The sequence below is a fragment of the Loa loa genome (genome assembly GCF_000183805.2).
Source record: "Loa loa unplaced genomic scaffold supercont3.432, whole genome shotgun sequence".
In the NCBI taxonomy this organism is placed as follows: domain Eukaryota; kingdom Metazoa; phylum Nematoda; class Chromadorea; order Rhabditida; family Onchocercidae; genus Loa; species Loa loa.
This window is the reverse complement of record NW_018108612.1, coordinates 4,160-20,447: the sequence shown is the minus strand read 5'-3', so window position 1 is coordinate 20,447 and position 16,288 is coordinate 4,160. Positions and strand designations below refer to the sequence as shown.

General features: G+C 24.4%; 1 protein-coding gene across 1 annotated transcript in view; it reads left to right on the top strand.

The window, feature by feature from the left end:
• Positions 1-2,652: 2,652 nt before the first annotated feature.
• Positions 2,653-16,288, top strand: part of LOAG_18663 (hypothetical protein) — a gene marked incomplete at both ends in the record, with an annotated part of 14,459 nt that continues 823 nt past the window's right edge. Inside the window, 27 exons of the mRNA XM_020451328.1 lie at positions 2,653-2,833; positions 3,284-3,489; positions 3,713-3,893; positions 4,211-4,455; positions 5,049-5,171; positions 5,485-5,737; positions 6,184-6,359; positions 6,548-6,811; positions 7,459-7,549; positions 7,909-8,231; positions 8,355-8,561; positions 9,050-9,248; positions 9,469-9,624; positions 9,693-9,875; positions 9,977-10,174; positions 10,279-10,379; positions 10,599-10,674; positions 11,008-11,255; positions 11,850-12,066; positions 12,410-12,570; positions 13,070-13,177; positions 13,255-13,316; positions 13,667-13,754; positions 13,961-14,033; positions 14,696-14,826; positions 15,169-15,220; positions 15,461-15,648. Of these exons, the coding sequence (XP_020304895.1) occupies positions 2,653-2,833; positions 3,284-3,489; positions 3,713-3,893; positions 4,211-4,455; positions 5,049-5,171; positions 5,485-5,737; positions 6,184-6,359; positions 6,548-6,811; positions 7,459-7,549; positions 7,909-8,231; positions 8,355-8,561; positions 9,050-9,248; positions 9,469-9,624; positions 9,693-9,875; positions 9,977-10,174; positions 10,279-10,379; positions 10,599-10,674; positions 11,008-11,255; positions 11,850-12,066; positions 12,410-12,570; positions 13,070-13,177; positions 13,255-13,316; positions 13,667-13,754; positions 13,961-14,033; positions 14,696-14,826; positions 15,169-15,220; positions 15,461-15,648 (4,491 nt within the window). The remainder of the gene's footprint in view (positions 2,834-3,283; positions 3,490-3,712; positions 3,894-4,210; positions 4,456-5,048; positions 5,172-5,484; positions 5,738-6,183; positions 6,360-6,547; positions 6,812-7,458; positions 7,550-7,908; positions 8,232-8,354; positions 8,562-9,049; positions 9,249-9,468; positions 9,625-9,692; positions 9,876-9,976; positions 10,175-10,278; positions 10,380-10,598; positions 10,675-11,007; positions 11,256-11,849; positions 12,067-12,409; positions 12,571-13,069; positions 13,178-13,254; positions 13,317-13,666; positions 13,755-13,960; positions 14,034-14,695; positions 14,827-15,168; positions 15,221-15,460; positions 15,649-16,288) is intronic.

Here is a 16,288-nt window from a genome sequence, read left to right as displayed (position 1 = left end):
AAATTTGAAAAACAATTTGTTGAAATTCTATCAAATTAATTTTGTAATTTTTCTTACAATCAAAAGAAAAGTTTTTTTTTTCTTTTTTTATTCTGTCAACTTTTCATATGATGAACGAAAATGAATCACAATTCGTGACATTATTGTTGATTCACATTTAAAGAAATACTACTAATTAATTGAAAATAACATTTGAAAGAACTGTGTAATTTATTTTTTCTTTGTCATCTTTCAAGGGATTCTTCGCTTCTTTCTTTTCTCTTCAAAATAAATTAATAAATTTGTATTGTTTCAAAAATTTCTCACTAATTGCTCTGATTTTATTTTATTTGTTTATTTATTTGCTAAAAATTTTTGTTTCATTTGAAAATAAAAATAATCTTTAAAAAAAGGATGAAAAATTAAAGATTAAATTTTAATCATGCATAAATTTAAATTCCAATAATACATTATTCATCTATTACTAAATCTTAATCATTTATTTAAATGTGATATTATATTTTAAAATGGATAGTAATAAAGGAATTATTTTTCAAATTTATTATCAATACTGTTTTATGAAAATGAATTTATCCCTATTTAACTGAATTTGTTCATTTTCATTTCAAATATCAATTGCAATTATTTGTTTTTTTAAAATTTTTTATTTTTTCCGATCTAAATTTTTTATTTTTTTTTTAAAATTTCATTTATTTCATTTACTAAAGATCACCTGAAAAATCAAATTATCATCAAATCTTTATTATCAAAATTTCTTTTTCTTTCAACTTGCAGACTTGATAACATTGTTAAAAAAAAAAAGATCATCAAATTAAAATTCATCAAAATTAAATTTTTCTTTTTTTGATTTGCAGATTTGATAACATTGTTAAATTTCCAAATTTCAAATAATACAAATAGTTTCAAATATCCAAAATGATATTTCAAATTCAAATATAATTTCATATTGTTTAAATATTGTAAATGATTTGCTATAATGAATGTATGGTAATTGTCATTATTGTCGTTGTTGTTGTTGTTATTGTCATCGTCTAGTAGTAGTAGTAGTAGTAGTAGTGACAATTTATTTTCAATGATATGAATTGGAATGATTAAACCTTGACCGATATATTAGTATTGCTTAAATTGGAGTAATGGGTACAAATACTTTCGTCCCCGTTCTTATCCTTTTTCAATCTTCCGTTTCGTAATTTTCTTCCTTGCATATCACATTTTTCGCCTTCTCATTCCTATCCATTTGTGATATCTTTAATGAAATATTATTCATACATATACATACGTATCAATGCTTCCCCTTATCATTTTATCAATAACAATAATGATAACAACATAAACGACAACAATAACAACAACAACAGTAACAGCAACAATAAGGAATAATTCATCATCTAAAATTAATTAAGCAACAACAACAACAATAAGGAATGATTCATTATCTGAAATTAATTAAACAACAACAAGGAATGATTCATCATCTGAAATTAATTAAACAACAACAACAACAAGGAATGATTCATTATCTGAAATTAATTAATCTTAAAAAGAAAATAATTAAATTGGAAATGATAAGATGTAGCAAAAAGAAAAAAGTTTCATATTAACAAATATATTGTTTTCTAATCTAATATTATTCAATAAGATTTATTCCAAATATAATTTTATACATTTAAAAAAAAAGATTGCTATTATTAATTACTACTTAATAAATGAAACAAAAACTATGTTTTATGCAATTTTTTTAAAAACATTATAAACTAATAACTTATTATCGCTATTAATGACTTTTATATCATTAATGGTATAATTTTTCTTTAAAAAATATTATAATTAGAAATGTTTAAATTATTAATATAGCATTAGGCATTATTTGATTTTAAATGAATGATTGTCATTTCTAATTTTAGTTTGTTTATATTTTAACATTTTCATTTCGTTTAAAAATTACGGAAAAGTTCGGTCCCAAAGCTAGAAAGTTGGTTTAAAATCAAAAAAAAAATATATATATATATATATATATATGGTTTCAATACACATTCATAATATATATTAATCGAATATATGAATTTGAAAAAGGAAAAAAAATGCAATTTTTGAGTTTAAAATCAAAAAACATTTATCGAATAAATAGTTTCAATCTTAAATAACAATGAAATTTACGAATATATTCTATCGGAAAAGAAAATGAAGTGATTAAAAATTATTCATTGAAATAATATTGTTTAAATTCTCAAGTATTATTATTATTATTATTGTTAGTATTATTGTCATTATCATTACTGTTATTATTACTAATTATTATTATTATTACTATTAATTATTATTATTATTGCTGTTATTATTGTTACTGTTATTAATTACTACTGCTGAAACGATATTTGTTGGGATTAGTTAATTGCTCACTATATATTAATTATTCAGTTTGAACTGTTGAAAGATTTTTTCAAATTAAATAACGCAAAAAAATTCATTCATTAATGATTAATTAATTTACTGACCTCTGTTATTTTCTTTTTTAGAACGAAATTGAATTTGTATTAAAATTCAAAACTGATACTTGGATTGGTATTGGTTGGAAACCAAAAAAAATCTGATGGATACTGTCCTTCACAGCAAAATTTTGAAAATTCAAAGGTAAAATCTCTGGAAGATTTAATGCCGACATCATTATCATCATCATTATCGTCATCATCATCATCATCATCATCATCATCGTTATCACTATCATCATCATCATCACCATGGTGGACATCTCAAACAGCTGCCAATAAACAAACTGAAACTGTTACAAATGAAGTGCTCCCCACTGAATCAATCAGCAATACCCAATCTTCAGGTGTGAATTATACTGTTAAAATTAAAAATGAAATTTTGAATTCGAAAGAAAAAAAATTGCTAAAAGAAAAATTAATTCACAAGAATAAATTCTTTTGGATATTAAATTTGAAGCAAAAAAAGAAGGCGAAGTTGAGTAAAGTTAAAATATTCAAAATTCCAAATCATCATTAATTTCCTACATTTTTTATTTTTAATTACAGTATTCCACACTTAAAAAATGTTTCCGTTTGTTATTCCATTTTCTTTTTCTTGTAATTAAAACGAAAAAAAAAGAAGTCCTATAATTAAAATAAAAGATATGGAAAATGTATGTTGATTTGGAATTTTAAATATTCTAATTTTACTCTACCTTTTTTTTTTTTGTTTTGTCAAATTTAATATCTCAAAGAATTCCTGTTTGCCTAGGAAATTATTATCGTAATAATATAGCAGAATTGAATAATTACAGAAATTTGTAATGAAAATGAAGAATTCTCTCATTGTCCGGAATTCACTCGTCAATGTGAAGCATCTTGTGATTGGACAAAATTTCCGGAAACAATTCCGAATTGTCCACGTAGTTGTGGTACACCAAAATGCGTCTGTAAAGAAGGCTTTGTCCGATCAGCAAATGATAATAATACCTGTGTACCATTTCATTTTTGTTCAGAAGAGGTAAGTAATGAACATGAAAAAAAAAAAATTCAAATTTTTTTTTGATATTTTACCTAAAAACATATATTTTACTTTAAAAAGACTAATTATTTTTCTCTTTTTCTTTTTTTTTTTATTAGCATGTACTTAAGGAAATATTAGCAAAGTTTTTTGTTTTTGAATTTAAAATGATTTCAACTTTTTTTTTTAAAAGGAAGTGACGTCATTTATTTTACAATTATAGGCTGAAATAGAATGTCCAATTAATTCAACTTGGGCAAAATGTGGTATTGCTTGTGAGCCAACATGTGAAAATATGTATGATACATCACCATGTCCAGCACATTGTGATGAACCAGCCTGTACATGTGCTGATAATTATGTTCGACACAATGGAAATTGCATTTTTTGGGGTGATTGCCCAAGTAATGATTATCATTATCATTATCATTAATTTTTGCTTTATCTATGGTTAAAAAAAGAATTTTGAAATCTTTGATTATTAATTTAATTAGTGTATGATTGGAGAGATTACCTACATAATGATCATCGTTATCATTAACTTTTGCTTTATCTATAATCACTTTTTTTTTTTTGAAATCCTTGATCACTAATTTAATTAGTATATGATGTTAAATAGAAATTAAATTTTAAATTTTAAGTTGAATAATTCAAATATTAATTGCAATTTGGGAAATATTTAAAATGATAAAAAGATTGCAAAATAAATGTTTTATTTCAGATCTTGAGCAACGTTTTGCATCCAATTTTCCCATTTCAACATCAATGAAAACAGCTTCAGGAGAAGGATCAATTATTGGTCAAGTGGATTTTAATCCAGGAAATATTGGCAATCAATCAGAAATAACAACCGTTGCAGCAATTGGAACAACCATTGGTACTAAGACAATATCTGGTAGTTTAACTTGTAGCATCAATGAAACAATTAATGAATGTGGTCGAGCATGTGAAACAAGTTGTAATAATGTAAGTTTAAATTTTTAAATTCTGATATGATTTAATTTTTAGATTCTGATATTACTTATTTTTAAATTCTCATATGATTTAATTCTTAAATTTTGATATAATATAATTTGAACTCTGGCATGATTTAAATCTTAAATTCTGGCATAATTTAATTCTTAAATTCCGATTTAATTCTTGAAATTCTTGAATTGATTTAATTCTTGAATTCTGGTATAATATTCAATTCAAATATTAAAATATTAAATTGAAACAGTGATATTTCAAATTTTATAGTTTTACAATTGTGTAACATTGAATGAACGATAATAGTACTAAATTTGGTTAATCCAAAATCCAAATTTAATCTAATCCTTTCAGGTTTTTTACTAGCCTTTCCGATCATAAAGCAAAAATGGAAAACGGAATTTGATTGAAAGAAAAAAAGAAATTGAGTGTAATTTATTATGATCTGTTTTAGCCAACTGATAACTTTTTAACTCTTCTGATATACATTTCATTTTTGTTATTTTATTTGAAACACTTGAAATTAATCTTTTTCAATTCCATTTCAAAAAAAAAGTACCAAATAATTCAGTCTATTCAATGAATTGCAGGTATATTCTCGAGAAAAATGCACGCGATGCTATCGACCTGCATGTGCATGCATTCATGGTTATGCACGAATTGATGATCGATGTATTTATTGGTCTGATTGTCCACGTGAAAGTAAAAATTTTGTAATAAACAAAAAAATTCTTAAAACTTAGAAATTTTTACTGTTCGAATAGCTTGTTTTTTTTTTGTTTATTTTATTATTTGTTTTCTTTTGTTTGTCTTTTTTATTTCTTTTTCGTTCGTTTGTTATTTGTTTTTTCTTTTGTTTGTTTTTGTTTCCTTTTTCTTGTTTGTTTATCGTTTATTTTTGTTTATTTTTTCGTTTCTTTTCTGTTTTTTTTTTCGTTCGTTGTTTTGTTTGTTTTTCGTTTGTTTTTGTTTTTTTTTTTTTGTTTTCTTTTTTCTTTTTTTTTCCTTCATTTCTTTTTCTTTTAGATCGTCGTTTATCACATACTCGACAATATAATCCTTCATCATCGTTGCGATCAACAAAAAAAAACATCAGTGACAAATGGTGTAGAATATGTAAATGGAACAGAATCGATCAATTCATCTATTAAGCAATCAAATAAACACGACAATGAAATACATGAATTGAATTCGGCTGATGTTGAAGCAATTGTAGATGATGCAAATATCGAATTACAGAATATATCCAATACTAGAATTACTCCTTTATTGGAATCCGGTACTTTTATTCATTCATTTCCTTACTGATTCATAATTTTCGGCTTTTTTTTTTTTGATTTTTTTCCTTATTCTTCTAAAGTAAATTATTTAAGTACGGCTATTTCTAAAGTATTTAATTTTTTTTCTAAAGTAAACTTTAATATTTAATTTAAAAAGTTATTCTTACCTTCCTATTTGTCGTTTTAATTAATTCGATTTAAAAAAAAAAAAAACGAAAAAAGTAGTTTAAAAGACAAAGATTCAAATGAAACCAAAGAGAAAAAAAAAATCAATGATTTATGCTGTCTTTTTTTTCTCTTCAATGTTTAAAATTTGCTAACAAATTTAATCATCTTATCACCATCTTCCCTCTCTCCCTCTCTCCCTTTCTCTCTCTCTTTCCCTATCTTTTAATTAAAATTCTCTGATAATTTATTCTTTTTTCTCCAAATAATGCTATTTTAGGAGTTGCTGGTGATGTTTGTTATGGTGATTGGCGTTGGCCACCTGGATGTCGTGATTGTGATTATCGCATTTCATGGAATTATTTAGATGATACTGATGAGATTGAATTTTCAATTGAGACACATGCACCATCAAATTGGTGGACAGGTGTTGGTTTCTCACCTACCGGTACAATGGTAAATTTTTTTTTAAATTTGTCATCTTTATCAATCAATTTGATTAATATATTCATTTATTATCAACTAGATATGATTTTAATATGATAAAAATTATAAATTAACAAGAACTTTTTTCAGTAATAGAAAAAAAAAGAAAATTGAAATTTTACTTATGTATTATTTATTATATTTAAAAAAATATTTAGGTTGAAGCTGATATTATTATTGTAAAAAGTCGAAATGGTGAATTATCCTTGCATGATATGTATAGTACTGAATATGGTATACCACGTGAAGATAGTAAACAGGATGTTTATACACCAACAGTAATCGGAACACATGTTAATGGTGTATTACGGGTACAATTTACTCGAAAACGTGATACTGGTGATCGAAAAGCTGATCATCATTTTTCGGAATCTAATTGTTACAAATTTTTATTCCCAGTTTCTGGTGGACGATTAGAACCGGTACGTATCCACTTTTTTTTTCCTGTTCAAAATCCTTTCTATCTTTAGATAAATCATTTTAAATTCCTTTTTTTGTTTTAGTTTTAAAACGTTTATATCATTTTAAAATTAATTTCGGATATTTTGATATCAAATATTAGAGTGGGAAATAATTCGATAATTTGAATAATTTTTATTTACGTGAACTTTCAAAATTGTACTTAAAGTATTTTCAATATATTGAAAATGATACTATTGATAATGGTGAAATTTTTTGCAGATAAAAACAAAAAAAAGGAAGTGAGAATTGTTTGAAATATTTAAGCTATAAAAAATTATCATCATTTGTTCATTTTTTTGGATAAAATCGGAAATAAATTTGAACATTATCAAATAATACTTGAGAACTTAATTGTTATCAGTTGGTAATACCTGAGAATTTAATTTTTATCAGTTAATACTCGAGAACTTAATTCTTATCAGTTGATATTCGGGGATTTAATTGTTATCAGTCGATGCTTGAAAATTTAATTGTTATCAGTTGATACTGAAAAATTAATTACTATGAATTAATACTCGAACAATGGGAAAAAATTTATCAAAATTTTCTTTTTTGCAAATAAGAAATTTGTTTTATGTCAAGATTTTATTTTATAATTTGCTTTAAGAATGGCCAATTATCAAAGCATATTAGTATACCGCATGTATCAGAGAATAAAATTTGCATTCAAAGTTGTACTGCTCCACAAACTCTTCAGGGTCAGTTTTGCTTTTTTTCTTTTTTTTTTAATTACATTGATAATCTGATAATGATAAATTAAAATGACGAATTTTAAATTTTATATTTGATTATTTAGTATTGTAAGTATTGAACTGTTAAATAAGAAATCACATAGTTAAATGTTTTTTCTTTCGAATTTTTTTTTAATAAAATTTTTTTGTCTTTTTTTAAATCTTTTTTTTCCCAATTTTTTGTAGCAAATGATAAAGAGTGATAAATTGATTGGATAAAAATCACATAGCCATAAATGAAGTAAGAAGTTCGATTAATATCGAAATAATGATAAGTAATTAAATTACAAAAAAAAAAAAGAGATTTAATTAAGATATAATTTTAGCTACAAGTTCATGTGAAACCGAATATCGTTATCCGGCTGGTTGTAGTGGTACAACATGTGATTACATTGCTAAATGGGAATATAGTGCAGCTAGGAAAGATGTAAAATTTGAAATTACATCAAAAGAATTAGGTCGTTGGACCGGAATTGGCTTTTCACGTGATGGTCAAATGGCAAACTCTGATATGTATACCGGTTGGGTGTTTGATGGTAAAGCATATGTTACGGATCGATTTGCATACGGTCGTCAACTTCCGGCAATTGATCCAGCTGATCGTCAAGATATTTATGAAATTACTGGTAAAGCAGAGGATGATATTCAGGTATATTTATTTTTATTCAATTATTCAATTTATTATTTTATCTATTTATAGCAAATAAAGTTTTAATTAATAAAAAATAAATATTAATGAAAAAAAAATTATTTTTTATCATTCATTTTGCAGACAATAACATTTCGTCGAAAGGTATTACCAGCTGATACAATTACTGATTTTCCACTTAATGTATGCTATTATTTCCTATTCCCAGTTGGTGGTGGACGAGTTTTAGCACGAAAAAGTGAAGATTTCCAAAATGCTAAAACACCAATCGGTTATCATGATCTTTATCAGCCTAAAGTTTCACGTACAAAAATTTGCATTTGTGATCAGGTAATTAATTACTCACTCTAATAATCTAATTTCTATGATGAAGTATATAATTTGTTCTGTATTGTCGAGATTTAATACTGATGTAGTAATTAAATATTACTTCAAATCTTGACAAGTATTAAATTCAGTGTCGAGATTTGAAAGTTTTTTCTTGTCAAGATTTTGAAACAACTTTCGTTAGCTTTTTTTTTCCATTAGATAACTTATCCTTTGGAATCATACTTCACTGAATCATTCTTTGGGATCATAATTCACGGAATCTATTTTCGGAATCATATTTCATTGAATCTACGGAATCATACTTCACTGAATCTATCTTCGGAATCATGCTTCATTGTATTTTTCTTCGGAAGGCCAATCTTTTATGGAATATGTTTCCATTGATTAATAATTAGTAACACTGCAGATCAGCCTACCATATGCTATTTTATAAACTACATTAAAACAATTTAAATAAATTACAATGAAATGATTATAAAATTTTTGAGAATGGGATATCAATTGCTTCTGATAATGCACCATCGGGAATTCGAAATCGTCGTCGAATAAGTCAACCAAATGTGACATCCCGTCAAAAGCGGCAATTGCAAGATCCATTCGAAGTTCAAATTGATCCTTTTGCAGGAATCGATAAAGGCATGCATTATTCATATAAACCGGGAATCAGAATCACAAATACATTAAACTGTATTTAAACAATTTGAATTGCATGAAAAATTAATGAATTCATATTCCTATTATTATTGTATTGATTTTTGTTTTTAATTTCTGTTGCAAATTTAAATTGTAATATTTTGTAATAAATTAAAAAGTAAAAGTAATATTATGAAGGTTTAGAATAAGTATATATTTTAGAAATTATACAAATGAGATTCTTTAAAAAAAAAAAAACCTGAAATTTTTCCAGTACCGGAACGAGATTTCCCAATTGAAGAGAAGATTTCAAAATTGGAAGGTGAAAAATCACCAAACCATTTGTCATTAGAAATCAAGCAATCTACCACTATGGCTGATATTACTTTTACAACGACAAGTTCGATCGATCATTCGATAATTGACGAAAGTAATATTCCTTCATAATATCAATTCATTAAGTAATTAATTTTTTACTAATTGCATCGTTTGTTTCAGTGAATGCATCAATTCAATCAGAAATTATAGAATCGGAACCAAAACGATCAGCTATTTTTTCTATCAATACAACTACTCTTGTAGATGTATCTAAACCGGAATCCGAATTATCCGTAACAAAAGAACCGAAATCAATATCAAAGTCAGCTTCACAGCAATTAAAAGAAGATGGAAATGAAAAAAGTAATTTTCATATGATTTGTTAGCAGTAATTTTTTTCAAATTTCAATCCATTACCATGTTTAAAATAATTTTCAAATTTTTCTAATTAATTAAATTTATAGTGGAACATCCAATGGATTGTCTTGATATGGTGATAGGAGTGATAATTGATGATATCTCACAAGTACGCGATTACTATTCTTTCCCACAAATTACACCACAACCGGATGAATTTTTTGGTGGACAAGATTCATTAACTTCAGCAACTGCTTATCAACAAGATGGCATTACTACGGTCATTTTTCGGAAACCTTTAGCAGGTGTTACTTATTTATATCAAATAATTTCATTGATTTAATCCATTCAAAAAAAAAGAGTAAATAAATTCAATAAATAATAAGTAATAATATCTTTTACCTTTAAGCATCTGATCAAGCTGATCGAACAATATCATCAGATGAGACTATAGTGATTTGGGCAAAAGGTGTAAAATTAGCGCCAATATCTGATGAATCTATTTCTCAGGTCAAATTTTACCCTTTCTTGATCTTATCATTTTTAAATAAATTATTTCACAAAAATGAAGATAACAAAATGAAAATATCATATAACCTAATTTTATCACAAATATCATATTTGAATATTTGATTTTATCACAGATACCTGATTTCATTGATCTTATTTACTTATCATTAAACTGTTAAAACTTATTCAATAAATTTTCTATGCAAAAATAAATTTAAGAATGCTTTGGCGAAAACAACAACTCCATTTCTGGATGATGAAAATAGTCAAGGACAATTAATTATCAATTTCTTTGGTTTGTGTTTTATTAATTTTTTTTTTTTGCAAATAATTCAAATTTCAATGAATTGATGATTTTTTTTTTGCATTTATAAATTACCTCAGCAATTCAATAATTAAACTACAGAATAGGTTTATATTTGATAATTAATTTCATGATTTCATATGCTTAATTTCATGGATATAGTGATAATTTAATAGAAATAAAAATGATTAAATTATTCAAAATTTAACCTTTATCTTCCTCCAATTAGCATAAATTAATCTTTTAAAAACAGAAAAAAAAACATATTGAAATGGTAGAAAAAGAAAATAGCTTAAATTTATGATAATTTAGCAAAAATTACAGATGATATGCAAGATGAATCAAAGAAATTACAAAAATTTGATCATAAAAATGAATGTTTTGGTAATTATGCATATCCAGCTAATTGTACAAATGAAAAATGTATTTATACGGTAACATGGTGGAGTGATGGGAAGAAAATTTCATTCTCATTAACGGCAATAATTTCAACATATCATTGGACTGGAATAGGTTTTTCAAATGATGGATCAATGGCACATTCTGATTTAATTACTGTCAATGTATATGATGTAAGTGTTCAAATAGAATTAAATTTAAACTTAAAAATAGATAAAATTTTACATTAACTACATTTTTGTCTAATTAATTAAAATTTTTATTTGATAAAGTTTAGATTTATTTAATTAAAAGTAAATACTAATATACACGAGTTAAATTGAGAAAATAGCTTAAATTTGAAATAATTCAGCAAAATTGCTTTTCGTTTTTTTTTCTTTTTTTTTAGCATATATTTAAAATAATAGCAAATAACGTAACATATGCACCGTTTGAATATTTGATTCCATAATTTTTCAGATAATAATAATCTAATTAATGCAATATACGAAAAATTGTTAGCATTAGTATTCCTATACAAAGTTTTTTTTTTTTATTAAACTTTGCTATAGCTTAATGTATTAAAAATTTTATCCAATGATTTTTAAAAATTTCTTTTAATGCTTTTTTTTTACACTCATTATTAATCCAATTTAATTTTATGATTATTCATAATTTGCCGAAATCCGAAATTTTTGCAATGAAAAAGAAAAAGGAATAAATTTAAAAATAAAAAAGAAAATTGAGAATAAATTTTTTGAAAAATTTAAAATTAAAATTAATTACAGGATGGAATGATCAAAGTTTTGGATATGTTTTCATCAGGTTATAGTCAACCTAAAATAGATGATGAACAAGATTTATTTGATATTCGAACATTATATGATCATGATCGAGTGTATGCTAATTTTTCGCGTTATTTAATTTCAAATGATAATAATGATCTTTCAATTGATCAATGTGTTTATTTCTTATATCCAATTACTGGAGGCATATTAGATATGGGTAAATTTTGTTTCTTTCTTTTCTTTTTTTCTTTTATTTCATCATTCAATAAGTACTAATTAATTAATCTTTTATACGTAATAATTGCCAATATTATTCAAATTATTATTGGATTTTTTTCTCCTCTTATTCCTTTACAGTAATATTATTTTATTGATCTTTTTTTCTTTTCTTTTTGTTATTTTAGGATACCATTAATTATTAATTATAGTTAATTTATTTTTAATATTTTTATTTAATCATTTTAATTCCTATTAAATTATCATTACTTTTGCATATTCAAATAATATATATTAAAATTACTTAAGTTATTATTTGAAGTGCTATATATTGTTAATTGTAGAAACGAATGAAATATATAAACATGAGGAAAATCCAATTTCATCTGAAACAAAAATTTGCCCAATATTATGCGCTAATAATTTGATAGCTAAAAAAATACCACAAAATGAACCACTTCATAAAGCATCTATCTTACCGGACGAATCGATTGTTACTGAAAGTGTAAGTTAGTGCTTTTTGAAATTCTTATTAATTTTAATCATATCAATTATTTTACGGTATATACAGTATACTAAACTAACATAATATTCTAGTTTCGTTTGCCCTAAATCTCAAAAAAAAAAAAAAAAAGTCGAGAAATTTACAAATTAATAAATCAATGTTTTTAATAAGGAAATAAATAAATAATCACTTACAAAAAAACTATTAATTCCATGTTTTACAATGTTAAACCAAAATTATACATGAGGGATGAAAGAAAAATGGAAAAAAGAAATAAACTGATAAAATGATAACATTTTGAAATGATAAATGATTAAGTAATATGATAGAATTAATATTTTTAAAATGGTAAAAATGAAATTTTATCAAAAAAGAATTTAAAAAAATTGTTTTTTTAAAATTACCTTGTTTGTTCCTTATTTAATAAATTTTAAAAATTCATTTGCATTGAAAAAAAACGAAAAAAGCATTAATTATGAAAAGTTTTAAATATTTTTAGGCTACATTTGATACGGTATTGCGCATTTTAAATCGTGAATGGAATCCATTTTTTACCAATCGAAATACTCCGGAATTTCATCAATTAGCTACTGAAGTAATCAATATGGTTAGTTTCCTTTTTTCCTTCTGATATAGTGATTTTTTCTTTTTAAGAATAAAGATTTTGAGCGAAATAAATTTCAGGTTAATGCAATGGTGAAAATGGAATATCCACGAATGCGAGTAATTGAAATTAAAAAATTCAAGTAAGCAATCATTTTTTTGAAGAAATAAATAACTTTTAAAATATTAAATGAATTAAATGGAACAATTTTGAAGATTAAAGATTGGTAATATTTAATTAGTATGAGGCTAAAAAATAGTTTAATTATTGCTGATGGTAAATCATTCAATTAAAATTCAATGAATACATAGTATGAAGTTTATAAAGTGATGTTTATTATAATAATTAATTTGATTTTTTCTTTTTTCTTTTGCTTTAAATATCCCAAAAGATAACGAAAATTGCTCTTCCCATACAATTCTAAATTGTCTTTTTGGTAAAAATTAGTGCGGAAAAAACTTTAATTAATTTTATAATATATTCAAATTTTAGAAAAGGAAGTATCTTAGCATTTATGACACTTTTCTCCGAAGATGATCCTTTACCAAGTGAAAATGAAGTGAAGGAATATTTAAGGAAGGTTGAAATTTAAAAAATTATTTTCATATCGACCTATATATTATTTATTTAATTTCTTTTTGTTTTTGTTTTTTTCAAGTAACAGAATGAAAAAAAAATTAAATAAATTTGTTTGAGATTGTAATTTTTCTCTTTTCTATTACAAATGAAGTAATAGAAATATTTAATATAAAACTTTATTTTTATTGTAAAAAATTTTTATCTTAGCAAGTTCAATTCCAACCACCGGAAGCATTGCATATGGAAATAGCATCAGTGATTGCAAGAAAAGCAGAAAAAGGTTAATTATTTCACTTTTCATTTCATCTGATCTCATCAATCCTTGTTTATTCTTAAATTTCATCAAACATCAACAACATATGTACATGGTACCAATGGTATCAGTTTATGATACATATCCTATTTGGTACGTATATGTGGTGGTACCAAATGTATCATTTTATGATACATCTGTATGGTTCCAGTCGTATCAGTTTATGATACATATATACGGTATCGAAAATATCAACTTATGATATCTATGGTACCAACTGTATCAGTTTATGATGAATACTATATAGTGCCAATTGTAGCAATTTATGATACATATATGTAGAATCAACTATAGTAGTTTATGATACATATGCATAGTATCAACTATAGCAGTTTATGATGAATACTATATAGTGTCAACCGTAGCAGTTTATGATACATATGTACAGTATCAAACTGTAACAGTTTATGATACATATATGCAGTACCAATTTATGATACATATATACAGTACCAAACTATAGTTTATGATACACATATACAGTGCCAATTTATGATACATATGTACAGTGTCAAACTAGCAGTTTATGATACATATATACAGTACCAGTTTATGATACATATATACAGTATGGTGAATATTATATGGTACCAACCGTATCATTTCTCATGTATTAGGATACTTTGCAGATTCATCAAACAAATTGAGCAAAATTCAAAATTGGATTGTCTTAAGTATCGGTATATTGCTATTTCTTATTGCTACATTTCTTGTTTGTTGTATTGTTAGCCGTTCACGAAAGATACGGTCGGATAATTGTGTAAGCTAATTCTTCACTTTTTTTTTTTTTTTGCTATCAATCTTTAGTAAAAAATTATTTGAAATGTACTTTTTTAGTAAATCAATACCAGTAGTAATAGTAAATAGAGTAATACTTATAAAATCAATAAGTATTGTTATACTATAAATTAATAACATTGAAATTTTGATCGTTTAATGAGAAGAAATGAAATTATTAATTAATTTTTATGACTATAAATTAGTATAAAATATAACAATAGGTTCTAACATTTTTTTTCTATTCAGTAAATCAATTCTAATTATAATATCATTATTTACCTGTCTTCATTAATTTTTCTTTTCTTTTATTTTTTTTTTTCAGAATAATTATAATGTACATTATCCAATGAATGGATATGGATGCAATACTAATCGTATGTTTTTTTTTAATTGAATCAAAAATTTTTATAATATTATAAATGTTAAAATCAGCAAAAATTTTCATCGATCTAACAAATAATTATAAATTAAATAATTAAATTTAAAAAAGAAAAGAAAAATAATTTCTTTAAATTTTCCGCAATTTCCTCAAAAAATTAATTAACCTTTCATCTAATTAATTAATTTTAATACGGAAAAGAAACGTAGAAAGTTTGTTGCATCATTATATTTAGTTGCTGTTTCACCGTTGAATAGCAAAAAAGGTAGTTTTGAAAATGCCGCATATCATGCAACACATAGCAGACAATTTTCACAAGCAACAACAGCTTCTCAAAATGGTACCAGTAAAGGATCACCGAATACCTTGGAAGAAATCCCGAAAGGTGTTGGTGAAACAACTTATCAAGAATGGTTTTCTAAGGTGAAAATATTTGATTGAAAAAGAAAATGGAAAATAAGAAATTATTAATGACAACTAATTAAACTATTTAAGCAATTATGATATAAATTAAAAATGAAATAAAAAATTCTCCATGTAAACGTAGCTAAATCTAATTAACTTTAAGTAATAGGTGATTTAATTAATTTTAGGTGATAAAGGTGATAAAAGTATAAAATTTTTATTCTTAAATAATTAATGCTTTATAAATTTATAAATGATACTATTGTATTTCATCTTTTTTCCTTTTTCTTTTTTTATAACTTTTTTAACAAAAGTAAGTTGAAATAGTATTTAATATTCAATCACTCTTCCCTTTTTTTCTTTTTTGTTTTTATAGATTTGATTAAATAATTTATTTTTATTACTTATTTGAATAGATTAAGTAAGTATTAAGTTATCAACTATTTGTCATGTTTCACAAATTTTATGCGCATTTGTCTTAATTTTTCAAATGAATAATTAATTAATTTCGTTACACTTTATTGTAGCCAGTAATTTTATTTAGGTTGCTTCAAAAACCTGGTGCACAACAACATGAAGAATTATCATCACCTTCTGTTCGTCATCCAAATTTCTCGGCGATCTTTTACTGGACCATCTTATATGTCACATGCTCAGG